This window comes from Syngnathus floridae, chromosome 17, assembly GCF_059516105.1.
Source record: "Syngnathus floridae isolate MCC-2025c chromosome 17, RoL_Sflo_1.0, whole genome shotgun sequence".
Lineage (NCBI taxonomy): Eukaryota > Metazoa > Chordata > Actinopteri > Syngnathiformes > Syngnathidae > Syngnathus > Syngnathus floridae.
Genome location: NC_142429.1, coordinates 4130865 through 4157179, shown reverse-complemented (window position 1 = coordinate 4157179; position 26315 = coordinate 4130865). Strand labels below are relative to the sequence as shown.

Sequence of the window (26315 nt, the reverse complement as noted above, 5' to 3'; positions counted from 1 at the left end):
CCGTGTGTTGTAATTTAGCTATGACGTTTCAGGAAAAAAAATCAAATTGATGTTGAAGCTAACCCTTAATTCACAACTATGCTCACATATATTTATGCCAAAGTTTAAAAATGCGACGAAGGGAGCGAACGTATTTTCTTTTTCCGTTTTGTCACATACACGCACACCGTAATCGCGGGAATCGAACTGATGCGGACGGTTTTGTGCCAGATTTGGTTCCCCCGTTAAGATTTTTTTTTTTTTTTTTTTACCTATAAAAGCGTCACAATACGGACCCTCCGTCCAAATCTTGCACAACACCTATTCACAAGACAGGCGAGTGTACCTGCGACCGCCGAGGGGCGCGTGTTTCGTGTTTTCGAAGTCGTCAGTGCTTTTTTTTGGTAGTATCTCGTCATATTACTACAATTCCCAAAATGCCACTCGGTTTGACAGTCCCCAAATAAAAGGTCCGCTCAAGCCCTACGCTTTCGACCAATCACATTCCGGGATACGGAGCTCTCCATTCAGAGTTGCGCCGAGGTCGCCAGCCCAAAGAAATAGTTCAAAGTTTTGGACCTCGGCGACTTCGGGCGCTCACCTGCTCCGAAGTTGATGACGGTAGCCGACGGTGACCCGTTGCCGCTCGCCATGCCTGTACCAGTCAAGTGCAGCCTTGCCCCTGACGCGGCCCGTCCATCCGCGGGCTCGCTTGTCCCGCCTGGGCCGATCAATGGGCAGCAGCCCGGCGTGGCCACGTCGCTGCTGTATAGCGGCTCCCAGTTTCGAGGCTATCAGAAGAGCAAAGGGAACGCCTACGACGTGGATGTGGTTTTGCAGGTACGTATCAGGTTGACTTTTAAATTTGATCGCTTGCGTTTTTGTTCTAGTGCAAATGGCATTCTTTTGAGGTCCACTTGCGACCGACTTGGCACGTCGACGTTGGCTTACTTGACAGTCAATAGCAACACACTGACCTAGTTTAGCGACCGGTTGAATGCAAGTGTGACATTTGAAATGCCATTGTTTAGTATCATTTCTTACAACTTTGCATGCACCGATAACTTTGCAATAGTGGTGCAACAATTAATGGATTAATCGACACCACATCGATTATCAAATTAATGGACTATTATCATTATTGATACTTAAAGGTTATTTATTCAGCACGATTTGCAACATTTTTTCCCCTACAATGGAGGAGCATGAGAAAATGGGATGCAGCTTCACTTTGTTTGACAGCATAACTAGATATTACACATTAGTAACAACACGTTTCACTAAAATTATTGATTTTTCTCTAGCACGTGACTCCCGAGGACTCCTACTTGTGTGGATATCTGAAGATCAGCGGCCTGACTGAGGTGAGCGAGCTCAAACATTTAGCTGACATCAGGACTTGTCATGGTTATCTTATTGGGGGTCACCGCAGGCCAGTTGACCCGGCGAATCTCTATTTTAAGGTCTGCACGCCTGCCCTAATTTCTGAGACAAGTGTGTATCCATTTCATTACGTAATACTTCGAGGGTGGCCTGACAAGGGGAACAGAATGTTCAAGGGTGAAACTTGTTGTCAGCGGGTCAGCTTGCACTCGCATCGAATTTGAAGTGGTGTATTTACTGGCACAAAGGGAACACATATTTGCTCTCATTTCTCCCCAAAATTAAAATAAAATAAAAACAGCAATGGTAAACGACAGTGCAAGTATGTACTGAGTGTTCTACAATTGGGTAGCAAGAGACGGATGGCCAATTTCACCTCTCCTGCCTGCCTTGCTAACGTCTTAAATTTTTTGCCACCAGGAGTATCCAACGCTCACGACATTCTTTGCTGGTGAAATCATCAGCCGAAAGCGGCCTTTTCTAACCAGGAAGTGGGATGCTGACGAAGATGTGGACAGGAAGCACTGGGTACGTACCCGTTCTCCCATGACCTACACCAGGGAGTGCGACGTTTGATCAGCGGTTGTCTGACGTGACTTGAAGGGACGTTTTCCCGCAGGGCAAATTTCAGCCATTTTATAAAGTGGCCAAAAGCTTCAATTCTGATGACTTTGACTACGATGCGCTGGAACGCAGCGATTACGTCTTCATGAGATGGAAAGTCAGTCCCCGAGTGTTTTTTCAGTGACCCTTAACATTATCTCTTTGTCCTCCTGATTGTGAACTTTGAAACCTGCATTTCTGCCCTCCCAAAGGAGCAGTTCCTGGTCCCCGATCACACCATCAAGGATATCAGCGGCGCGTCCTTTGCAGGCTTTTACTACATCTGCTTCCAGAAGTCCTCGGCCACTATAGAGGGTTACTACTACCACAGGAGCTCGGAATGGTCAGTCGGCGCATTATGAAGGATTGAAATGGGTATCTGGGTACATTTCTCGAAAAGGAGCGATTTTGTAGACGAGGATTTTGACCGACAATATTGAAATCTTTTTTTTTTTCTTCTTCCAGGTATCAGTCCCTCAACCTGAGCCACGTCCGAGAGCACAGTATTCCCATTTATGAATTCCGCTGAAAAGACGAGCGACAAATGTTTTTGTCAAGGAGGGTTCAGCTCATCTTCAATGGGATGCCCAAAAACAACATCAAGAAATACGGATGGCGAGCGAGCCACTTGCTGTCCCGAATGGAGCTCGGTGAACACCCCCCCCTACCAAATGAAAAGGCGCTCTCCGACTCCTGCGCAAGACTGAGAGAAAGATGCGAAGGCTAACGGACGCGATGAAGAGGTCTCACTGTGGCCGCAAAGCCCATCTTGACCTCATTTGCCAACCTGGCTTGATTTTGGTTATTAATTATGTTTTACAAAGGCAACATTTACTCACAAAAAGACAACTTTGCCTTGAAGTTGAACTAAGTAAGCCTTTCAGTCCTTTCTTTTCTCATTTGATTTAAAAGACTAAAGACATCTTTCTAATGTAGTGCTTTCACAACAACTGTTGACGTAACAACGCTTTACAGAGCACATCACGGAAAACAGTGGCAATAATACAAACACAACAACGATCCCTCCATTTGAAAATCAACAACTGTCAAGCACTCTGGATGATCAATAACCATATCGGGTTGTGACTCATCAAATCGTCTTAAAATTACTTCAAAGTGTTTTTTTTTTTTTTAATCAAGCCCCCCCCCCTCATTTACAATTATTATTTTTGAAGAACCATGTAACATCACATACTATTTGTGTCAATATCATGCAAGTCAAAGTGGCAAAGACTTTGCCTTGCTGGGGAAGTTAGTTTGTGAAGAAATGGGACAAGGGTCAGTCTTTTGAAAGCGTCACTAAAAAAAAGATTGAGCTTGAAACAGTCTTCAAGGTACTCTTGCAAAAGTGACAAACTTAAAATTACATTCTAAACCTCCCAGTGCTTCACATCAAAACACAATATTGTCGGACTTTGGGAGGGACAGGATCTGTTGAATTTGTGGCTGATGGCAAAATGTACCTTGTGTGACATTTGCTGGAATACACCACATTCAAAAAATGTTGGATGTGTCTGCTGCACCAAGCACAAGGAGCAAAACAAATTTGTGTGTATCACGCGTTTCCGCATTTGAACTCACCTGCGGTGCAGTGTCCACTAGATGTCAGTATGGCGCTGCATGTCTTTGGCATTAAGTTACTAATGAGCAGTTTGAATATTTCAGTCAGTCAGTGGTGGGGTGACTTCACGGCCTTAACTGGATTCAACTGGTAAGTGTGCCAAATATACCATCGACGGTCATAGCGATTGAAGGGCCAAGGTCAAGTCACGTCTCTAATTGTGTCTACCAAAGAGACCGGATCAGTCAATCTGAACTTTTTGGCATGCTACATATTACGTATTATGAAACCTTAATATGACAGCCAATGAGAAAGGTACGGAAGAGGATTAGGGCCAGTGAAGAAAAAAAAAAGGGGAGGGGAGTGACAGGATTCTGACTTTTTTTTTCTCAGAATTCTCACTTTAAAGTCAGAATTCTGAGAATAAAGTCAGGATTCTGACTTTAAAGTCAGTGTGGTATATGTTTTTTTTTGGCCTCGCTGGTCTCCAAAAAACACTCGGTGGTCGGTGGCTGGTTCCAGGCAAATGAACACCTCAGGGACCCACAGCTGATTGGGAAAAGATTATATTCAACCGATGACAGAGTGAAGTCTTTCCAAAAAGTTGAGTGGCCCCAAGGCATGGATGTAAAAAGCCAGAGAGAGAGAGCGCGAGAGAGCGAGCGAGCCCGAGCTAGAGCGAGCCCCCCCGCTCCTTCTTTTGTCAGGCCCGTAGCTTTTATACCTGACAAGAAGCTGATGTCACGGCTTTGGGTAACAGCTGCAGTTTGAGTCTCAGTCTGCTTGTTTCCCCTAAAAGGTCATTCCTTCAGCTCTCCCTGGTCACGGACAACTGGGCCTTCTATCTTCTACTAAGTACTTATACATTACTGAAACTAAAGCTTCTCGGTACAGCAAAAATAGTTTGATAGACTAGTGGATCATCTAATGCAACATACAGATATGCATAAAGTTCAAAATTCACTTCATCAGAATTCCCACTTTCTGGGAATTCTGACTTTATTCTCAGAATTATGGCTTTAAAGTGGGAATTCTCACTTTAAAGTCAGAATTCTGAGAATAAAGTCAAAATAATGACTTAAGTGAGAAAGTGAGAATTCTCACTTTGAAGTCAGAATTCTCACTTTAAAGTCAGAATTCTGACTTTATTCTCAGAATTCTGACTTTAAAGTCAGAATTCTGAGAAAAAAAAAAGTCAGAATCCTGTCACCCCCCTTTTTTTTTCTTCACTGGCCCCAATCGTCTTCCGTGGAACAAATGACTCGCATCTCACATAAAAGAAAATGGAGTAAAAAGCAGAGCAGTTGGAAAAATTCCACGCACCAAGTACGATTCATACGTGCCGCAGCCATGGAAACAGGTGTAAGCAAGCAGGTGCCAACGGCGCTGCAATGCTTCCTTCTCAAGATGCCGGATTCCTTACTCATGCAGACTTAATTCTTTTCTTGCCACACAAACTTGAGTCAGACTTGGCAGTCACATGAGTTGCCATCTAATTTTACACACTAAATGGTGTGAACTATGTATTTAAGGAATTATCTATAGTTCACCTGCATAGAAGTGAAACCGAAGCTGGCATTTGAAGCACAAGGAAGTCAAGTTTTTTTTTTTTTTTTTGTGTTAAAGGTTTCATCAGAGTTGAATCTGGCACTGAGGAGAAGAGGTGGTGGCGGCTTTGGCTCTTATGTAGTGACTAATCCTGTTTCGGTTTGGTTTGAGGAAGTTGGCCAAGTTGATCAATAAGACTGGCAAGAAGATCAGACAAACAAAAGTATGTTTCTTGCAGCGCCATACGCTATTGTTACATTTTGTCTGGTCTAAATGAAGCTCCTTATCGCGTCAACATCAATGCTCTGCAACAATCTGCCACAAGGTGGCACCAAAGCACTACCTTTGTCCAAACAAAGCTTCTCAGCTCACTTCAACAAAGTTCCTTGGCAGTGTTCATCAAGGACAATACATGGTAAAAAGTTCAAGTAGCTGGTGGGGAGTGAAAAATACGGTTACAACACGATGCAACTTCCCGTAAACCCAAATCAAAAGTTATTTGTGCTGTAATTAGTGAGGTCATTCCTTTGGAAAAAAAATACTGTCAAACTGTGTTAATGACAACAGCAGTGCATCCGACATGTTCTTACATGTGGAAAATTGGAGACAAGTGCCATTAAATTGAAACATTGATGCGCTGCTTCTATCAGATAGTCTCTATTTGATTTTGTTCTTTTTAAAACAATCTCAACGCATCATTATTGACTTTTTGACTTTAATTTGCCGTAGTGCTATAATTTGATCAGAAATGTGCAGAACAGACAACTTATCTTTGTTCCATTTTCTCAGTTGAATTGTAAAAATAAAAAATAAATCTCTGACCCTTTTCTTATTTTTTCAACTCTTTGCTATTTAACTAACTCATATATAACTATTTAACTCAATACTTGTCCTTTTTGTGATGTGCTGCAAGGTTAGAGCAAGGTTGGACTTTCCCGTAATTGTCACAAATACTGCTGTTGCGTCACGCAGCCACACCTGTGCAGGTGGAACGCGTATAAATGAACCGGTGGAGCATCTGTACCTTGCATTCCCAAACACAAGTGGACGCGTTCTTGTTTTCGTAGTCGGCTGACTTTGCGATTGTCATGTCATCGCCAAGGTACCCCATCAGCATCCGTTTAACCGGAGTGATGGAGAAGGACAAGAAAAAAGTAAGGAGCCTGCTTTTCTTCTCCCTCTTAATTTTGGAAGCATTCTGACCCAAAAGCTTTAACGTGTAACGTTTTGCTCCTCCAGATGTACATCACATCGGTGCTTTGGTCGGACGAGGAAGAGATTGTCATCTACAGGACTGTTGAGGACTTCAAGAAAATGCATGTAAGTGCAAAACACCTCCTGGATGTGTCAAGACACTTTCTGACAGCTAAATGCGTCACCTTGCCTTGCGTTATAGAAGCTGATAAAGAAAGCCTTCCCCGGCACAAAGAAATCAGAAAGAATCGTGCCTAAGTTTAAAGGTATTGATCATCACATTCCCTCGACCTTGCTGTCAATGACGGCGGTGGCCCTGACCTGAGTGTCATGTATGCTTCTAGTCACAAAGAAGGCCAAAGCAGGGCAGAAGAACGGCCCCTCTAAGTCCTTGAACTACCTGAAGCCCTTGCAAAGGTACTGCAACGAATTGCTGAGCTGCGATCCGCAGGTCAACCAGTCGGTGCACCTCATCCAGTTTCTCCACCCCAAAAACGAGGAGCTGCAGCCAGAGTACTCCAGGAACGGGTAAGCGTGTTCCTTTCATTGACACATAAAGGCAAACACGTGGCCAACCCATCAAGTCTAATGACGAACATGAGGATTCGAGCCATCCGAAGGGAAAGATGAATTGATTGGGAAGAGCGCTTTGCAAAATTCGAGGCGCTAACTGGAGCGCCAAGTATGTCAAGTGAGACAATGATTGCAGGCATGATTACAGTACACGCCTTAGTTAAGTGGCCAAGCAGCATGGCAGCGCAGCTTCGCCTGAGGCCTGTTTCCAAGAGTCTATTTGTTACTTCTTAGGGGTAATGGCAATTGACTGAGCCAAAGGTGGAGCACAAACTGAGCTGGATGAGAGCCAATCGCAAGGCACATACTGAAAAACAAGCATAAGAACTAAGAACTATTTTAAGTCTTCATTGAACTGACAAACCATGTTTTGGAGCTTGGTTCTGCACTGTATTTACATCCAGTTTGTCTTTCCACCCTCAGCGTCATAATCATGCCCCCTGAAACCCAAAACCAACAAGAGCAAGTCTTTAGCCAGGGCAGCAACGTGACCCAGCCCTTTTCCACGGAGACTTACAGGTGTGTGGCCCCCTACGAGACTAAGGACACCAAGAACAAGCCCTTCAAAGTGGTGGTGGATGAAAAAGTCGACGTGCTCATCAAGGACAAAGCAGGTGAGCTAAACAGCTTTGTCAACTTTGGATCGCAGGGCAAAACAAAAAAGCGTCCAGTTCTGAGGTTTTTCGTTGTGACTGGCCTCAGGCTGGTGGCTTGTGGAGAATGAAGACAAGTGCTTGGCCTGGTTTCCTGCTCCGTACCTGGAAAGGACGGACGATGAACCGGAGGAAGACAACATTGATGGACTTCCGGAAAGAGGTACAATGTCATAACCACCAGCGACACCTTGTCTTTTTCTCAAATATGTTGACCACGCCACACTGAGTTTGACTCTTTATCTCCATCAGGATTGTTTTACACCGTTACCAAAAGCTACAAATCCAACAAAGATGATGAAATAACAGTGAGCATCGGTGCCTCGGTGGAGGTCCTGCAGAAGTCCGAAAACGGCTGGTGGCTCATCAGGTATTGTTGGCCAGCATATCAATACAACAGTGTTAGGCTTGTCATTGTACTTTGTGTCAATGGGTACCACACTAGGACTGCAGTGCTATGGAAGCATTGACATTTTGAAGGGTTGAGACTATCATCGTACCCAATGATAAAACAAACCTTAAACTGTAAAGGTCAAGGATCCAGGAAAAAATGTTTGGTGCTGGAAAGGGTACAGGTTTCTCTCTTAGAGGACTCGGATGTTAGGCTGATATAAAAGTGTAGGATTAGGGTTTGTAACTTACATCCCAAGCCATTAACAAGGCACAAACAGTCATTTATGACTGTGATTACCAGGTGCACAAGGGACCCAACCTGACCCAAGGGGTACAACAATTTGCCAATGGGGTGCTACCCTCAAAGGTCCTGCTTTTGTAGTCCTGAGACAAAAGACTTGAACGGACTTGGGAACACACCCATACCCCACTGGGAACTTGGGAACATAGCTGCAGCCTTGGACTAAGTTCAAGGGTACTTGACCCTATTTCTGACAGTTGAAGATTTGAACTCAACCTCTGACCTTCCGCAGATACAAAGGGAAGGCCGGCTATATCCCCAGCATGTACCTGAAGCCCCCAAGCCACATCCGCATGGGGGGAGGCCACCACGGGCACAGCAGCCCCATTCTTCTGTCCCAGACCAATCTGGCAGTGCAGGCACAGTCCATGAGCCACTCTCAGGAAACACTACAATCGATCACCAGTAGTCGTGGCTCACATAACCCCCGACCCCTGACCAGGCAGTTGTCTAGATCCCTCGAGGTCCTCAGTCCACCCGTGTCCACTAGACCCGCCGCCAAGCCGACACCCCCCATCTCACTTCCCAAGCCGAAACCTGTCCCACCCACCAATACAAGACGTACCCCATCTCCTGATCCAAGACACACCCTGTCGCCCGGTGCGGGACACACCTCACCTCCCAATCCAGGACGCAGCTCACCTACAAACCGAGGACACGCCTCGCTTTCCAGTCCAGGACGCAGCTCACCTCCCAATCCAGTACAGACCTTACCTCCCAACCGAGGACATGTCTCACCTCCCAATGCAAACTATGTCCCTACGCCCATCATCTTGGTGGAGAATGAGGACGAGAACGATCTTCCCATGAGCCTGACCGTGGACAGCGAAGATGACTTCACAAGCGACAGCGACTTCAGCAGCGACGAATACAATTCATCCTCAGCCAGCACAACAATCAGCCTGAGCATGAGCACAGACAATTACCGAATGCGCCACAGCCGCACCCCTCCGCCGCCATCCAGGAACATACTGGACCCACAAAGCGCAACAGGGGGCAAAATGATGCCCGCCGTCTCTGACCCAAACATCTTCAAAAGCGTCTCGGCACCCAAGGTGCCGCCCAGGCCGCAGACCGAGGAGATTCTCAGTCGTTGCACAACCATCACCCGCAAAAACGCAAACAGATCTCCCAGCCCGACACCTACTCCCATACAGACTCGGTAGAAGAAGCCAACATTGGACAATTGTGATCAAACAACTACAATGCGGAAGATGTCACACGAACACGTCGACTTCTCAAACAAACTTGTTTAAATGTATTTATTGTATTGTACTAAAAAGATGGCTCGCTCCATTGCAGCTAAGTACCATCACAGACGCTCAAGTCTTTCCAGTCTTGTCAGGGTATATTTTCTGTACTGGAAAACCTTTGTTGTGCTTTATGCATTTTCACATAGAGCGCATTTATACTCAAAGATACTTGGCATGTGTTACGAATGCTTGAAATAGACTGGCTGTGTTGTGGTTTGTTTGCTTGGAACGAAATAAAAACATGGTGATGAAATGCACTGTGGCGTAACATTACTTAAAGAGCAATGACATACGCATACGGTAAATCTTTCGGGTTCAGACATTGTGATCCTCGATGATGGAACTCTCAGCTACATGAACCACAACACTACCATTTCCTTGACATTCAGTTGTGAGCTTTTCCCTGGGCAGCTGCAGGAAGGCAAGTTATATGAAACACTCCACTAGCAACAGGCCGATTATGATATCATGCGCCCGAAAGGTAGATTGTGAACCTTTTCACTCAGTCCTACGCCAGCTACACAAAATATAGGTCAACCACTAGCCTATGTTAAAACAGGTGAGGTACTACATTATCAGTACTTCCATTTTTATTATTACATCTACTGTTATATTATTCCTGTTTGTATTACGAAAATCTGCAGCCATTTCCACACAAGCTGTACAAACGTCAGATATTGAGCCCCCTGGTCTCTATAATATATAGGCATTGTTTTCTATGCTTTCTTGCTTGATAGTAATAAGGTGCACAAAAGTCAACTACCGTATTTTCCGGAGTATAAGTCGCGCCAGCCATAAAATGCCCCAAAAAGTGAAAAAAACCCATATATAAGTCGCTCCGGAGTATAAGTCGCATTTTGGGGGCAATTTATTCGACAAAATCCCACACCAAAAACAGTCATGGACGAGCAACAACAGGCTAAACGATAGCAACAACAGGCAAAACGATAGGTATGCTAACATGACAAACACAAACAAAGAGCTGAGAACGGGCCTGACGTAACATATAGAGTGATTAAGGGCAACTATTACATGAATAACATGTTTATAAAACCATCAGTGTCACTCCAATTCATTAAATAGCAACAACAGGCTAAACGATAGGTATGCTAACGTGACAAACTCAAACAAAGAGCTGAGAACGGGCCTGACGTAACATATAGAGTGATTAAGGACAACTATTACATGAATAACATGTTTATAAAACCATTGGTGTCACTCCAATTCATTAAATCCATCGATCGTTCTTTGTCAACAATGGGTGCGCGCGGCTGAGGGCGCTTGCACTTCAAAATATTCCACAGGCTCATATAACGATAGATAAACTATATTTCAAATAACTATAATATAAGCTAATATTATTATCAAATCATCCGTGCACTTTAAATCCATTAAATCCATCAATCAAATTCCTCGTTCTTTGTCAACATCGCCGCGCGTGCGCCCTGACGTCAGCCTCGTCTTTATTCCACAGATCTGGTATATAACTATATTGTAGCGTTAACAAAGTACAAGGATAGATGTGGGTTTGGTAAACGGCTCTTTATTAAACAAAACAAACTTCCAAGCGTGTGGCGGCGTGGACTTCCAGACAGACCGGGCGTGCGTAATGGCCATGTCCGAGCCCCGCGCACCGTTCGCGGACAGCCACTCGGCCGAGCGCCGGCACCCGACTCAGTAGAGTAGGACCGGGCGTGCGTAAAAGCCATAATAGTTTTTCAAACCTTCTATGTCACTCCAAATCCTTAATTCCTTCAAACTCTTTGTCCTCCGTGTCACTTAGAAATGATCACCGCTAATGATGCCGGTAGTCCTTATGTGGGCACGTTTGTATGTAAACAACCGCCGCGCCGCGCTACTGACGTCACTTGAAATAGTAAGCCATTGGTACATCACGGTTCTCCAAACTTTCTTTCTGCTGCTCGATTAGGAAATTGAAATTTAGAGCGCCCTCATCCAGTTTCGTCTGAAAATATAATTTTTTTTGGTTGTTTTATCAAAGTCAAAGTCTGCTTTATCGTCGATTTTTTTTTTTATATACTAAGACACACAAAGAGATTGAAATTACGTTCCCACTATCCCTCGGTGAGCTAGTACACATATACATACAAGCAACACAAAAAAAAAAACAAGAAGGCACAAAGAATGAATAAATAAGAGTGTTGAATAAATGATAAATAAACAAATAATAATAAATAATAATAATAAATATAAGAGGAGCAAAAATGGAGCAAGTGTACATACAGCAGACAGTGGACTTGGATATGGTGCTTTAAAGTGTTAATTGCTTTATTTGATGTTTTCTCTATTTTTTATGTTTTGAATATGTTCAAGATAAAGATATAAAAGCATGTGAAGTGATCAACTATACTAAAAATAACATGGGAAGTAGTCAACTATACTTGTAAGTGATGTCTTAATGATCAAGTAAAAATTTGTGAAAAAAAACATATACAAGTCGCTCCTGAGTATAAGTCGCCCCCCCACCCAAACTATGAAAAAAAACGCGACTTATAGTCCGGAAATTATGGTACGTGGGCTGTAATGTAAACTAACTACCCCTGGCCCCGTTCTATTAAATTTGCAGACCATTGCGTTGTGAAACGAGTTGCCTGGTCCCAGGCCAGCTGCAGCGAGTGATGCTCATTCATGAAAACATGTTGCGTTATGGATGAAGAAAATGTCAAGACATTCATTTGCTTGTGACAAAATATAGGCTGTTTGATTTTAATTAGAAAGCATAACATGCACATAGTTATTTCACAACCACACAAAAAAAACACCCCATCTTGCTTGACTGCGGAAGAGCCGGTCCATCGAGCAGAACAAATCCATCATTGTTGGTAGCCTGGCTGTCACTTCCTGCTCTTTCACTCGCTTCCCAGCTAATCTGTTAACTGTCAAATATCGCTCTTGCCTCCTCACTGGTTGAGCGCAGGTGTGCACTGGAACTTGGTGATGTCCGTCAGCTAGTGAGAGCCGAGCCTTGTGGAAAAGAGGAAGTTGCGAGACATTTTGCAGCTGACACTGTTGTTTGCTTCTGCTCCTCTTCTTCCTCCTCAGAACTCTCCTGGCTCTCAGGACGGGGGTTGCCATTCGTGGTGGCCTTCTTGGTGGCGCTCACCTCCTCGTCGTCTTCCTCGTCCTCCTCGGCGGGACAATTTGAATCTTCATCATTTCCGCTATCGTCCTCCTCTCGTTTGTCTTTGCCACTGGGCTTTACCCCGTCCTTGTCAATCATAAATACAGGTCTGGAGCCAAGAGGTGTGGTGTCCATTTCTTCATCTTGGCCCATGCTAGTAGAGAGGACGTGAAATTTAAATTACACTTATATGCCATATGCATTAAAAAAAAAAAACAAAAAAACATTGTACCATGAAATTCAGATTACTGATAGATGTCTACCACATTTGTTTGTCCAAGTTGAAGGTCGAGGTCTGAACGGGAAAATTGGCGGATGGAATTTTGTTTGATTTCTGTGTAGTATAACCGTAACCAGTTTGTATCAATGTTGTTACAAAATGTTCCGATTTTGTGCTAACAATGACTAATGCCAAAACAAAATGTGAACAGAGGTGAGTACAATTTTCATATCTACTTTAAGGAACAGTTTACAAATCAGGAATTGTGTGTCTTCATGTTGTTTATTTGTCACAAAAGGTAATTCAAAGTAATGCCAACTGGCATCTCTACAACCTACCATTAGTCCGCTAGCTTAATGCTATCATAAAATGGGAAACGCCATAGACGAAAAATTCGCATAGCTGAGCAGAAACATTACTGTAAGATAAAAGGAGAACATCTAACGATACTTATTGTCGCATATTGTCGCTCTGCTCTGTGACACTGCCAAAGTTCATCTTGAGCTTTCGTATAGTTAACTGACTCGCTATTTCTTCTTGACATCAATCAACTCTAGCTGAGTCACACTCCTGCCATTGTCAGGCTAAATCATGTACTGTGGACCAGAGAGTGTGACAAAACATCCGTTGTAATATGCTTATCAGGGATGAGAACAGCAAATGAAAAAAAAAACACTGAAAAGTAGCCAGGGTCTGGGGGCCACATGCTCCACTAAGGGTGCCAAAGGCCTCTCCCCTCACTTGCCGCAGGGGACCAGGGGCCGCAGGCCCCCCCCCAATGGGGGCCGCAGTGGGCCAGAGTCCACAGGCCCTCATTGGGGGCTGCAGGGGCCACAGGCCCCTATTGGGGGCCACAGGGCCCACAGGCCCCCATTGGGGGCCGCAAGGGGCCAGGGGCAACGCCCCGGAGGGGGCTCAGGCGGAAAAGCTCCCTGGAAACTCCTGGATTTTGGCAGTATAGCAACCCCAAAACCATTAATTTCATCACTCAATTTCAACAGTTTTGTTAAAAAAATATTCCTGCTTGGTGGGCTACCAAGGTGAATATAATACAGTCAAGCCTCGGTTTTTGACCACAATCCGTTCCAGAAGGTGGTTCGAGAAGCGAATCGGTTGAATTCCGAATCGATTTTTCCCATTACAAATAATGGAATTTTTTTAATCCGTTCCAAGACTTTTGCGCATTTTTGTCCGATCGCGCAACTGCAGCGCACCGCCGAACGCCCAACCATAGCGCGTCACCGACCGCACAACTGCACCGCGCTGGTTGCATTATTGTGACAGCCGTCGCTGAAATTTTGAAAATATTTTTAAACTCCTGATGTACTTTCCAAAATTCAAGTGGACCTCAGAGCGCAGGGAGCTTAATTTAGTACGATTGCGCAACCACAGCGTGCCGGGCGCTCACTGTCGCATTGCTTTAAGAGCGTCTTTGTGTTCCGAGTTGTAAGATGACGCTGCTATCGAGCCATGCCCATCTGAAGCAGTTCCTGATCTTGCTCGACCCCCCCCCCCCCCCATGTAAAAACAATTTTCTCAATGGATCTACACGATTCACAAAAATGATAACTCCCGACGGAAAAAAACACGCTAATCCGCGGATCCGCAGAAGATTCTTATCCCTGGCTTATGTAGTCGGGGTGTGGCTTCGATATCAAAAGATTTGTTATGAATTTGACTGACTAGAATTAGAGAGGGAAATGACATTCCCTTGGTTTTCCTGAGTTTGGTAGATTTCATGGCAAAGCTGAGCATCTCTCACCTGGATGCTGCTCCGGTTACTCTCATCTTCTGCCACATGTAGTTGAGGAACATGGACGCCTGCAGAAGACGGTCGATCCTCTGCATGTGTCTCTCTGGAAGGCGGAAAAAGCCAATTGGGAAGGCAACAAATGTGACTTTTTATCCTGCTACGACTCCATCTTTTTCTATGCTAGCGTGCTGCGCTAACAATTTGCTGACCTGTGTAGGGTATGAGGCCCTCCACGATAGTACGGGCGCCCTGGTACTGAAGGAGCTCCTCAGGTGGGAGATGCGTCAGAAGCACCTGGAGCACGGCCTGAGCATCCAGGCAATTCCTGGCATTGGTGTTCCACACCCCACAGTAACGCAGCAGCGACTCTAGGAAACACGACAACGTCAAAAGGGATCAGCGATTGGATGACGCCACGTAGTACATTTATCAATCGTGCTAGTCTTTGATAAATGATCACAAGAGTAAGATACTATACACACTCTTATACAGTATGTGCTAGTTTTTCCACTTTCTGATTAGTGTTCCCCTCGCTCTCTCCTTTTTTAAGGTGTCATTATTTATTTATCTATTTATTTCTTCCCTTACCTTTCTGGTCCACTCGAAGTTTCAAAACTGTCTTCTCCAGAAGTTCATGACTGTCTTGCGTTTGACGGATTGCTATGAGAAAGAGACAAATCAATTAGGGCAATACCAGGATGGGGACCTAGCACACAAGCATGGCCATTTGCCCAACACTGTTGCGCAAACGGCCATGTGACTGAACATGTGCGCAGACGGCGTGCGACCCTAAAGTAGAACATAGACTGAATGTGCAGACTGTTTGACGTGGCTGGAACCTGTGGAACCACATTGTTCCAAATGTGTTGTGACATCGTGCACATAAAAATGCAAAATGTATAGAGGCAGAACATAACCAAAGACTTGAGCTAAAAATATTCTACACCGTAATTTCCGGACTATAAGTCGCATTTTTTTTCATAGTTTGTTTTTTTATAGTAAGTTTTTCCCGACTTATACTCGGGAGCGACTTAAATATGTTTTTTTTCACAAATTTTTGCTTGATCATTAAGACATCACTTACTTACAAGTATAGTTTACCACTTCCCATGTTATTTTTAGTATAGTTGATCACTTCACATGCTTTTATATCTTTATCTTGAATATATTCAAAACATAAAAAATAGAGAAAACATCAAATAAAGCTATTAACACTTTAAAGCTCCATATCCAAGTCCACTGTCTGCTGTATGTACACTTGCTCCATTTTTGCTCCTCTTATATTTATTATTATTATTTATTATTATTTGTTTATTTATCATTTATTCAACACTCTTATTTATTCATTGTTTGTGCCTTCTTGGGTTTTTTTGTGTTGCTTGGATGCATATGTGTACTATCTCACCGAGGGATAGTGGGAACGTAATTTCAATCTCTTTGTGTGTCTTGGTATATGAAAAAAAAAATCGACAATAAAGCAGACTTTGATAAAACAACCAAATAAACAAAACAAAAAACTACATCTGAAAAAACTGATATTTTCAGACGAAACTGGATGAGGGTGCTCTAAATTTCACCGTTGGCCATGACTCATTAACTGGGTGGGCTTAAGAAAAATGGCACCAAAAAGAAACTCATATTTTGCAGGTTACAAACTTCAAGTTGTAAAATATGCAGCTGAAAACAGTAATCGAGCAGCAGAAAGAAAGTTTGGAGAACTGTGAACTGTGTTACTATTTCAAGTGATGTCAGCGGCACGGCGCGGCGGTTGTTTACATAAAGGACAAACGTACCCACGTAAGGACTACCGGCATCATTAGCGGTGATCATTTCTAAGTGACACGGAGGACAAAGAGTTTGAAGGAATTAAGGATTTGAAGTGACATAGAAGGTTTGAAAAACTATTATGGCTTTTACGCACGCCCGGTGCTACTCTACTGAGTCGGGGGGCCGGCGCTCGGCCGAGTGGCTGTCCGCGAACGGTGCATGGGGCTCGGACAAGGCCATTACGCACGCCCGGTCCTATGCCATGGAGCTCTTGTGTCTGGAAGTCCACGCCGCCACACGCTTGGAAGTTTGTTTTGTTTAATAAAGAGCCGTTTACCAAACCCACGTCTATCCTTGTACTTTGTTAACGCTACAATATAGTTATATACCAGATCTGTGTTATAAAGACGAGGCTGACGTCAGGGCGCACGCGCGGCGATGTTGACAAACGACGAGGAATTTGATTGATGGATTTAATGGATTTAAAGTGCACGGATGATTTGATAATATTATTGGCTTATATTATAGTTATTTGAAATATAGTTTATCTATCGTTATATGAGCCTGTGGAATATTTTGAAGTGCAAGCGCCCTCAGCCGCGCACACCCATTGTTGACAAAGAACGATCGATGGATTTAATGAATTGGAGTGACACCAATGGTTTTATAAACATGTTATTCATGTAATAGTTGTCCTTAATCACTCTATATGTTACGTCAGGCCCGTTCTCAGCTCTTTGTTTGTGTTTGTCACGTTAGCATACCTATCGTTTAGCCTGTTGTTGCTATTTAATGAATTCGAGTGACACCGATGGTTTTATAAACATGTTATTCATGTAATAGTTGTCCTTAATCACTCTATATGTTATGTCAGGCCCGTTCTCAGCTCTTTGTTTGTGTTTGTCACGTTAGCATACCTATCGTTAAGCCTCTTGTTGCTATTTAATGAATTGGAATGACACCGATGGTTTTATAAACATGTTATTCATGTAATAGTTGTCCTTAATCACTCTATATGTTACATCTCAGCTCTTTGTTTGTGTTTGTCACGTTAGCATACCTATCGTTTAGCCTCTTGTTGCTATCTTTTAGCCTGTTGTTGCTCGTTCATGACTGTTTTTGGTGTGGGATTTTGTCGAATAAATTGCCCCCCAAAATGCGACTTATACTCCGGAGCGACTTATATATGTTTTTTTTCACTTTTTGGGGCATTTTATGGCTGGTGCGACTTATACTCCGGAGCGACTTATAGGCCGGAAAATACGGTAATTATTATATAATTATTGAATAAAATATTCCTCTTCTTTCCCCTTTGCTCCCTTTCCAATCGTCAAAGGCCAAAACAAACAACTCGACTTGTTTTAGAACATTGAGACGTGACAGGCTGATGAGTGAATGATGAATTAGAGGTTAAAATACAGTTTGCAGTTGTTTTTGTCTTGTCAGAGCAGAATGATGAATAGTGGTATTCCATCGTAAGCGCTCCCCTGAACACAACCAGAGGAATATTCTTACTGGCACACACTGAAAATAGATTTCTATTTCGAGCCACAATTGGGACCTTTCATTCCAGCGCAAGATTAACAAATCGCTATGAATAGATGAATTACCTTTAATTACAGACAGCACGGTGTGCGGCTGGTCCAACGAGATTGCGAGGCCCAGCGCTTTCAGGTATTTCTTCTCATGGAGCAGGTTGGACAACTCCTGCTGCCTTCGCACAAACAGGAAAGGACAAAGAACGGTGTTTCGGGGAAACAAACGCTCGGTGCTATTGTTAGACAGACCAGAGTGAATTCTTGCGAGTTTAAACTGAACCCACTGTTGTGCTCACTACTGAAGGCACAAAGACATACTAAACCCAATTCTAAGATTCAAACATTCAAGTTTCCATTTCAAGACTCTCACCAAAATGACAACTCTTACTACTGCAGCTTTTGCCATCAGAAGGTTCAAGCCGAGAGCAGGAAGTAACTCGACCTCCGAGGGTTGATATGGATCATGTGTCCGCTTTGTCATACAAAAATACTTCATTTTACGAAAGCTCGACCGAGCACACGCACGCATGTGATGGCGAGGCATGCGGGTAACCGGTCTTGGGCCCGGCCATTGTTTGCGTGAAATGGAAATTTCACACGAAAACAGTCGATTTGTTCAGATGGCGCAACCGCTGACATTCTAGCGGGAAGAAGCGGGCCGTTTGCGACTTACTTCAAGATCTGATCCTCCTGCTTAGCCTGCTCCTCGGCCAGCTCCATTTGTGTCACATCCTGGTAAAGGACACAAGGTCACGTTAATTTGGCATTCTGAGAAGGTCAAATATGATTTGTGGTCACATGATGTTTTGTTTGGAGGAAGTGTTTTCATACAAACATTTACATGTGCATGTTTGGCTTTTCTGTGGCTGTCTCCCACATTCCAAAATGTATTAGTGATATTTAAGACATTAAATTCTCCATTGCTATAGAAAACAGACAGATGGATATTGGCTGTACTTTTGACTTTCATTTTTTTTTGTGTAGGTGACAGAGGACTCCCTGCACATGGTTCAAGTGATCTGCTTCATTTTTATCTGCGTGACCCAGTTCATATGTAAGCAAAGCGGACGTGTTGGAATTGTATCTTTTCAGATCAGAATGCAGTCACAAACAAGTGTAAGCAGACGAGGCCAACAGTGTCAACCGCATGACATTCAAACGTGCAGACTGAGGATTTGTGCGCACACGCCTAGCCAAACCCATCCACGGCAAGACCATCATATAGGAGAAATATATTTGCTACGCCTTTCACCTGATGCAACTTTGGTTTTGTCAAAAACCTCCAGGTGCCCATGTTTTAGGGACGTGCGGGTGATTGGTAGTGTTTTTGCTTAATGTGAAGATAGTGATCATGGGAATGGGTCACTTGAAAACAGAAGAAAGAGTTTACAAAAATAATTTTGTGTTTTATTCTGTGGGCAAATTGGCTTGCTAGCTGATGCTAAAGCTAGTTAGTTACTATTGTGAAGTAAACAAAACGTTGCTAGCAGGTGGACCACATTTTATGACTGTCTAATTGTTAAGCAGTGTCTATTTATTTGACTTTATCTTATCTTACTTCATCTCAAGCATCCCTTACCGTCCACACGATGACGTTGGAGTCAGCCGACCCGGTCACCATCTTGTCGTCTTTCCTGTTGGCATGGAGCCCCCACACTTTGTCCAGGTGGCCGTCAAGCGTCTTCACGCACTCATTGGTCTTGATGGTCCAAAGCTTCACCAAACCATCAGAGCCGCTATGGACAAAGCGCCGGTGGGAATTTCATTGTTAGACACTGGCACAGTTTTTGTTGTTACCAATTGGTTACCTTTGCGTATTGTGTTAGCTAGCAAAGGCGTCAGCCATTTATTTACCTGCTGAGTAGCTGAGTGCCTCGGCTCACAAAGATGACCTTCAACACAGATGCATCGTGGCCCTCAAAGGTCTAACCAAAGCAACAAGATGTGTTTTTACTTTCCGAGTCAAACTGAATACTGCGCTCAGAGGAATTTTTGCGAGTCGCCCAAGTGTCCACCAGCCCACCTTGAGACAGCCAAAGTCTTGCAGGCTCCACAGTTTGGCAGTGCCATCTGCGGAGGAGGTGGCCAGCACCTGGTCGACGGGCGAGAAGCACACAGACCAGACGCCGCGCTTGTGGCCCCGAAATACTCCCAGTAGCTGCACGCTGGCCTCCCCCGCCAGCGACCACAGCTTGGCCGTGCGGTCCTGCGAGCCGGAAGCCAGTAGCTTGTCGTTGGGAGAAACAGCCACGCTGTTGATATCCTGCCGTGAGACACAATTAAGCATCGGGATCATCTTTTCTGTGCTTCCACGGTTGTCTCAGGTTCAGTGACAACCCTAACCTTGAAATAACCACATGTAGCAGTGAAAAAAATAATCAAATTACATTTTAAAATTGGTACATTTTTTTAATGAGCATTTGATTCATGGAGTTGAAACAATACTTCAGATCGTCGTTATTAACAATGGAACACAAAAGCCGGTCTTTCTTACATCACTTTTTTTCTTTGCACACGCCTTGATTAGTGATGTGTTACATCATCAATGTGACCAACACGAAAAACATGAGTTGAAGAAATGCACTGTTGTTAGCTGGTTTGATGACTGCACTTGATTTAAGATTGCTAGCTTAGAATAAATAAACCCCCCAGACGACTACTCTAGAATTCTATCAATCTATTTCTTCTAAAGATCATCTTTTACACACCCCTGTATAAATGCCAGCCCACGTTAAATTATTTAAAAACTTTTTCCATTATTGGATGCTATAACTTGATAAGACAATTGGAAGTAAATTTAGACAAAGATAATGTACACACAGCCCCTTTTAATTGGGGATGCGGTGTTGTTCAAAACGAAGCTGACGTGTTCAAATTCAAACGATATATTCGAGCTGAAATTCAAAGGCACAACTTCAGATCTCTGCGATTGGCTGGCAACCAGTTCAGGCTGTCCCTCGCCTACTGCCCGATGATGGCTGGGATAGGCTCAGGCACGCCCGTGACCCCCGTGGGGACATAGAGGTACAGAAAATGGATGGATGGATGGAACTTCAGATCTGTGAGGTTGACATGAACGTCAATTACAGTAGCCTGATAGTTTTGCATGCCTGAAAAATGCCGCTTGCAACATCAAACCTATGTGTGGGCACGAATGCAATCGCACATATGCTTAACAATTCAATAGTTGTGAACAAAAACCAAAGTCTGTTTGCTGTGGGGTCTTTTCTTGTTGCTTTCATCTATCGTTGTGGGCCTACCTTATCGTGTGCCCTCTCTGTGGAACGTGCGGCCAGCTGATGCAAGTCTGTGCTTGTGGCTGATAAATCTTCGGGCAGATCCCACACCTTGACTGTACAGTCCTGACTGCCCGACACCAAGAAGGATGTCTTCAACCTGCATGCACACATCAAGGTGCCTTACTTTTTTTTTCTTTATACTGACCACGTTTGAAACTCAAATTTGGTTTGTTTCACCATCCTGCATCGCAATCGGGGCCACAATGCGTGACGGGGCTGAGTTTTACCTAGAACAGGATATGGAACCCACGGCGTTGGCGTGGCTGCTGCCGTAGGCCGCGCAGCGCACGTGGCCACTGTCGGCGTCCATGTGCCACACGCGCACGGATCTGTCCTGTGGAATGAGATGTGCCACATGACGCACACTTGTTAGCAGTGTGGATGCAACTTGCTGGAAAGGTCTTATTGTGTAGACTTGCGCTCACCTTTGCACAGCTTGCAAACACAAAGCCTTTTTTAAACACGTCCAATGACAACACGGTATCTGTGAGGGAGTAAATGCAGAACATTCCTTCAACCTGCTTTAAGTTCAATTGTCGCAACATTATCTTCACCCCTCCCCCTTCCAGGTACAACAGTTGTGGCTCTTGAGAGGCACCTCTGCTAATTATGCTTTGTTACATATTCACACGCACGGGGATTTTCCCTTGTTGAATAATGTTTCTACTGTTATACAACACAATATTTACTATGATATAACAGCAACAGGAAATGGACCATATTTGCAGTTTGTGTCTTGAGACACTCTTGTTTTTATTTTATTTTTGGAAATGTTTTCAGTTTTTAGTTTGTTTGTTTCTGTCAACTATAATAATCTTGGGGCAAAGCTTTCTTAGTAGCGAGGACAAAGAGCATCCTCGTACATTGACACAAGCAAGGTTATTGAATAAATCTAAGTGCATCATGTATTTATTCTGACTACCTAAAATGTACTCTTGGGGTAAGGTAGCTGGCAGGTGCCCCATTGCTGCCATCTGCTGGTGACTCACCCGAGTGGCCGTAGAGGATCTGGCAGCTGTTGGTGAGCAGCTCAAACACTTTGAGCTGGCAGCTGTTGGTGGCCACCGCAATGTGGCTGTCGTTTTTGCCCAGGAATTTCACGTCCAGCACCTCGTCACTGTAACCCACGAACTGTGGAAAAGAACTCACATCAGAGAGCTGCAGGTCTGCCTACTCGGTTCAGTATCCATCGCACTTGTGTTATCAAATACGATGACACAAAAGTAGCTTCAGGTGGCTCACTTGTTGCTGCGTACTGAGAGTAGGCAGCTGGTAGAGGACAATGTTGTGCTCCGCGGTGACGGCGGCCAGCCTGCCAGAGACGGGCAGGTGAAGCAAGTACGTTAGCGCACGAGGGTCGTCATCCGTCTCCTCTGAGGGACGGCAGTGTGTGGACGGGCGGGCCTGGCTGTAGACGCAACGGGCTGTGCTGGCCTCCCACACCCTCAAGAGCCCTGTGCGGGCAGAGCGGAAAGAGTTTTCAAGTCAAATAGGAATGAACTCTAAGGACGTTTCAGAGTGGGTCAAAGGTGAACCTTTGCTGCCAGCTGTGACGAAATGCAAGTCTCTGCTCTGGACTCCTATTTCCGAGAGGTCTTTTGTAACAGGCAGGATCACAACGCCCTCCACAGCCTGCACAAAAAGAAAATGCACTGCAGCATCAGATGTCAGTTTTCATAACTAGCAGACAAAATGCCAATTTCAGTTTGATTTTTTGGACAAATCCAATAGCTGCCGCAGCCTTACCTCATAGACTGGTACAGTTCTTTTCGCCGTCTGGCTCTTTAAATTCCACACTGTGCAGATCTTATCTCTTCCTGAACTACACACAATCACATGTGGACAACACAAAAATGTGAGTTTCCCCCGGAGTGGGAAATACTAGTGATGTGTAAATTAAGAAAATGAATGTTTTGGGATTGTTGCATGCTTTCTTGATGAAATACACCTGCCACCTGTGCGTCTGACTTCATAAGACCAAGTCGGATTCTTATGATGCGTCTAGTGTGTTGGTGGAGTGTTGGTGGAGTGCCCAGTGCATGTCACTTCTCACTGTCAACCCTCACCGCTGGCTAGCAGTATGCGAACGGGAGAGCCGAGTGCTAAGTCTCTCCCTGCCAGTACATAGCCTCTCTAACAGCAAGCCCTATGTAGTGCCTCCACGCGGCGACAGATGGTAACTGGGTACAACACGGACCCAGGCTAAACTACAAGGGACTCGGAGGAGGTTTGGCCCCTAGACGTGCGGCACGCAGGCCCACCGGTGTGTGGACAAGCCCTGGTGCCCACGAACCAGCCCCCAACTATGGGTTAAATAGTACCACTGCCCAGTGGGTTACTCGGGAGAGGAATGGGCTAAGGGAGTCAACCCCTACAGAAAATCAATTTCCCTTTGGGTTGGTGTCAGGAAGGGCATCCGGCTGTAAAAAGTTTTGCTCCAAAAATTTTCTCAGAATAGGACTCTCAACCACGAGATGGCCATGGACCGCCCCCGGTGGAAGAAAGCCATATTGACAATCCAGTCCAACCCAGCGGCAGCCTGGAAAGCGGACTTTAAACCGATGATGATGATGATGCCAAAAAACTTGAACAAATCTTATTCAGTACACAGTTTTAATCCCATTTCCTTTACAGTTTGTTGTCTGCCTTGAAGTTGCTTCGAATAAACAATTTCATTGGTTGAGTCATAGCGTGCGCGTGACGACACTGGCATGTGCACATTTCGATTCACTCAACATTTGTACCTGATCATGGTGTCGCCGTCGGGGCTGAAGCTGAGGGAAGTGACGGCGCTGTAGTGGCTCTTGAGCACGCACACGCATTGGCTGGTCTGCAGGTCCCACAGCCGGATGCCGCAGTCCAGAGAGGACGAGAAGAGCTGCAGACGGCCGATGTCTGGGTGGAACTCCACCAGGCTGCGCGCATAAGATTGATGTCATAGTTGCTGTTACTGAGTTCCAGTTTGAATGACAATGAAGGCACTGACATGCATATGTGAAAATAAAAAAAAAAGTTAAATCTCACACTTACTGTACAACACCAGAGGAGCCTTTAAGGTTGTGGGTGCAGTATTGCTTGACCACATCCCAGAGCTTGATAGTGCCATCACAGCCCCCTAAAAGCATAATTAGGACACGCTACGTAAACTGTGCAATTTGTTCGCAATGGGGGAGAATGTGTGAATTAGAAAAATAACAGGTGTTTATTATTGATGCTGACCTGAGGCCATGAGCGTGGAGGTGCAGTCAAAAGTCATGCTGGCTACAGGAACCGTGTGTATGGCCTTCCAAGTGCGAGTACACTGCGCTTTCTTCCAGTCCCACTGCTTCAACAGGAGCGCTCTGCTGGCTGTTACCAGCATCTGTGCAAGGACGCAAAGCAACAATGCAATGAACAATTTTAGGCAGTCATGCCAAAAAAAAAAACATGCCAGTTTACCTCGTCATCACAGCTTAGTGCAAACGATGTGATGTCCTCTTGATCATCCTACACAAATGAGAGAAAATTAATGTTAAAAAAAACACATCTTATCACAGTGCTGTCACTGCTTCGGTGTGTTTTAGCCTTACGTGCTCAATGCTGTGGACGGTCTTCCCTGTGTCGATCTCCAAAACATTGACACGTGAGCCACACGTGCAAAAGATATGTTTTTCATCTTTGCTGATCTGTCCACGTATTACAACAAAATGTTAGTGGGGCAATTCGCTGATTTGATAGTAAAACACGATGAGCTTTCTCTGAAATAAAAGTCAAACAAACAAATTTACCTGAACTTTTCCTCCTTTGTAGAAAGGCTCAATTTTACTAGAAACAGCATAACTGTAAAAGGATGACATTAGTAGAGGACAGTGAGTTGTTGCTACACTTAGCTTAGCTCATCGAGTGGAGCCACCAACTCGTGCGACGGGACTCAAGCTTACTTTGTTTTGAATTGAACGTTGATATTCGCCATGATGCGTGCGTTACAATCTTAATCCGTTATACTTCGTCGATTACGCTCACTGAAGATGAAGATTTGTTACTCGACACGTTGGCTCCGGTCGGCACATCTTTCCCGCATGTTTGACGGTAGAGTCGCAAGAATTGGACGTCATCAAACAGTACTCTGCTGATTAGGTCGCGATGGTAATTACGTCATATTCCGAGCGCGTTGTTGGAAAAATGGAGAATAAAATTATCGCTGCTGTTTGTAGACACCCAGTACTTTATGATACCTCCAGTTACTATTACAGGGATCGCACGAAAAGATATCTGGCCTGGAGAACGGTGAGCGAGGAAGTTGGCGTGTCCGGTAAATAGATTTTGTTTACTTATTTACATTGGCCACCGGACACCATTCATGCGATTTGTTTTGTTTTTTGTCAGAGGAGGATTGCCGCAGAAAATGGAGATGTCTAAGGGACACTTATTTGAAGAAGATTCAACAGAAGAAGAACTGGAAGCACTTGATAGCCCTCTCTTTTCTTGACGCCTTTGTGTCACGGCGACCGAAGCGTGGTAACCTTAAAGTTCCTCTGGGGGGCGACGAACATAGCACATCAAAGGGCGAGGGAGCACAAGAGGTTGCTCCAGAGCCTGGTATGCTGCTTTCCAAGACTACCAGTCTACAAACTGCTTTGTATCACGATCACAAATGATGGTGTTTTCACAGGAAAGTGGAGATTTGAGTGGAGCGCTATAGAGAGTGTGAAGGAACTAAAGGAGAAGGAGCATCTTCTGCCTTGTTTGAAACGGTGTGCCTCCTCTGCTCCAGCTCCAGCCCCGTCACTCTCAGAAGATGAGCTGTTCATGATAAGTCTGGCTCCCATGTTGCAACGATTGCCAGCCCAGCAGAAGGATTGTGTCAAATTTCAAATTCATAAATTAATTTATGAAGCGCTACAAAGTTAAATTGGGGATTATTGGAATAAATGTCTGGGTCACAATGCTTGCCAGGAAGGAGCCAGGCTCAGTTTATGTTTATTTTTGTGTCCAATTTTCTGTTGTTCTTTTCTTGTAAATATATATCTTTACAATAAACTCACTTAAAGTTTGATTTAGAAAGTATATTTCAGTATTGATCTGCAGTGTACAAACAGTTGTAATAATAATTTTGGTTCTGAAAAAGGTACAATTGCAGGTTTTGGATCAAAAGTGTGGGTGGCCCTCAAAAGAG

At 44.4% G+C, this 26315-nt stretch overlaps 4 protein-coding genes across 7 annotated transcripts; 3 read left to right on the top strand and 1 right to left on the bottom strand.

Annotated features, from left to right (window-relative positions):
• Positions 1-462: 462 nt before the first annotated feature.
• gid4 (GID complex subunit 4 homolog) lies at positions 463-2986 on the top strand. 4 transcript variants are annotated; one of them, XM_088358263.1, is made up of 6 exons: positions 463-819; positions 1284-1343; positions 1783-1890; positions 1982-2083; positions 2178-2308; positions 2431-2986. In XM_088358263.1, exons 1-6 carry the CDS (start codon positions 595-597, stop codon positions 2492-2494), a joined length of 690 nt encoding a protein of 229 aa, XP_088214389.1. In that variant the 5' UTR covers positions 463-594; the 3' UTR covers positions 2495-2986. The 4 variants fall into 4 exon arrangements, with proteins under 4 accessions (XP_088214389.1, XP_088214390.1, XP_088214391.1 ...); XM_088358264.1 differs by having other exon boundaries at positions 2178-2340; XM_088358265.1 differs by having other exon boundaries at positions 2178-2348.
• Positions 2987-6073: 3087 nt separating this feature from the next.
• noxo1a (NADPH oxidase organizer 1a) lies at positions 6074-9698 on the top strand. Its single transcript, XM_088358262.1, has 8 exons — positions 6074-6228; positions 6314-6394; positions 6471-6534; positions 6613-6796; positions 7265-7455; positions 7544-7657; positions 7747-7864; positions 8421-9698. The coding sequence occupies exons 1-8, from the start codon at positions 6163-6165 to the stop codon at positions 9352-9354; spliced, it is 1752 nt and encodes a 583-aa protein (XP_088214388.1). The 5' UTR covers positions 6074-6162; the 3' UTR covers positions 9355-9698.
• Positions 9699-12136: 2438 nt separating this feature from the next.
• tbl3 (transducin beta like 3) lies at positions 12137-25266 on the bottom strand. Its single transcript, XM_088358208.1, has 23 exons — positions 25081-25266; positions 24928-24979; positions 24730-24825; positions 24599-24646; positions 24380-24521; positions 24191-24275; positions 23905-24075; positions 22907-22982; positions 22696-22792; positions 22403-22614; positions 22150-22291; positions 21586-21644; positions 21388-21494; positions 21122-21257; positions 19885-20124; positions 19716-19786; positions 19441-19597; positions 18535-18593; positions 17934-18037; positions 15145-15216; positions 14766-14924; positions 14566-14659; positions 12137-12737 (listed from the first exon to the last, which is right to left on the bottom strand). Exons 1-23 carry the CDS (start codon positions 25110-25112, stop codon positions 12407-12409), a joined length of 2742 nt encoding a protein of 913 aa, XP_088214334.1. The 5' UTR covers positions 25113-25266; the 3' UTR covers positions 12137-12406.
• On the top strand, positions 25256-26195 carry LOC148383688 (uncharacterized). Its single transcript, XM_088358210.1, has 3 exons — positions 25256-25451; positions 25526-25738; positions 25812-26195. Exons 1-3 carry the CDS (start codon positions 25283-25285, stop codon positions 26048-26050), a joined length of 621 nt encoding a protein of 206 aa, XP_088214336.1. The 5' UTR covers positions 25256-25282; the 3' UTR covers positions 26051-26195.
• Positions 26196-26315: the final 120 nt, after the last annotated feature.

Coding starts and splice junctions, on each gene's coding strand:
- gid4 (XM_088358263.1), top strand. CDS start 595: ATGACGGTAGCCGACGGTGACCCGTTGCCGCTCGCCATGCCTGTACCA. Junction 820..1,283: donor ACGTGGATGTGGTTTTGCAG/GTACGTATCAGG, acceptor ATTTTTCTCTAG/CACGTGACTCCCGAGGACTC. Junction 2,309..2,430: donor TACCACAGGAGCTCGGAATG/GTCAGTCGGCGC, acceptor TTCTTCTTCCAG/GTATCAGTCCCTCAACCTGA.
- noxo1a (XM_088358262.1), top strand. CDS start 6,163: ATGTCATCGCCAAGGTACCCCATCAGCATCCGTTTAACCGGAGTGATG. Junction 6,229..6,313: donor TGGAGAAGGACAAGAAAAAA/GTAAGGAGCCTG, acceptor TTGCTCCTCCAG/ATGTACATCACATCGGTGCT. Junction 6,797..7,264: donor CCAGAGTACTCCAGGAACGG/GTAAGCGTGTTC, acceptor TTCCACCCTCAG/CGTCATAATCATGCCCCCTG.
- tbl3 (XM_088358208.1), bottom strand. CDS start 25,112: ATGGCGAATATCAACGTTCAATTCAAAACAAA. Junction 21,258..21,387: donor GGTTCCATATCCTGTTCTAG/GTAAAACTCAGC, acceptor GTGTGCATGCAG/GTTGAAGACATCCTTCTTGG. Junction 14,925..15,144: donor ACTTCGAGTGGACCAGAAAG/GTAAGGGAAGAA, acceptor CGTGTTTCCTAG/AGTCGCTGCTGCGTTACTGT.
- LOC148383688 (XM_088358210.1), top strand. CDS start 25,283: ATGGTAATTACGTCATATTCCGAGCGCGTTGTTGGAAAAATGGAGAAT. Junction 25,452..25,525: donor CGAGGAAGTTGGCGTGTCCG/GTAAATAGATTT, acceptor GTTTTTTGTCAG/AGGAGGATTGCCGCAGAAAA. Junction 25,739..25,811: donor AGAGGTTGCTCCAGAGCCTG/GTATGCTGCTTT, acceptor GTGTTTTCACAG/GAAAGTGGAGATTTGAGTGG.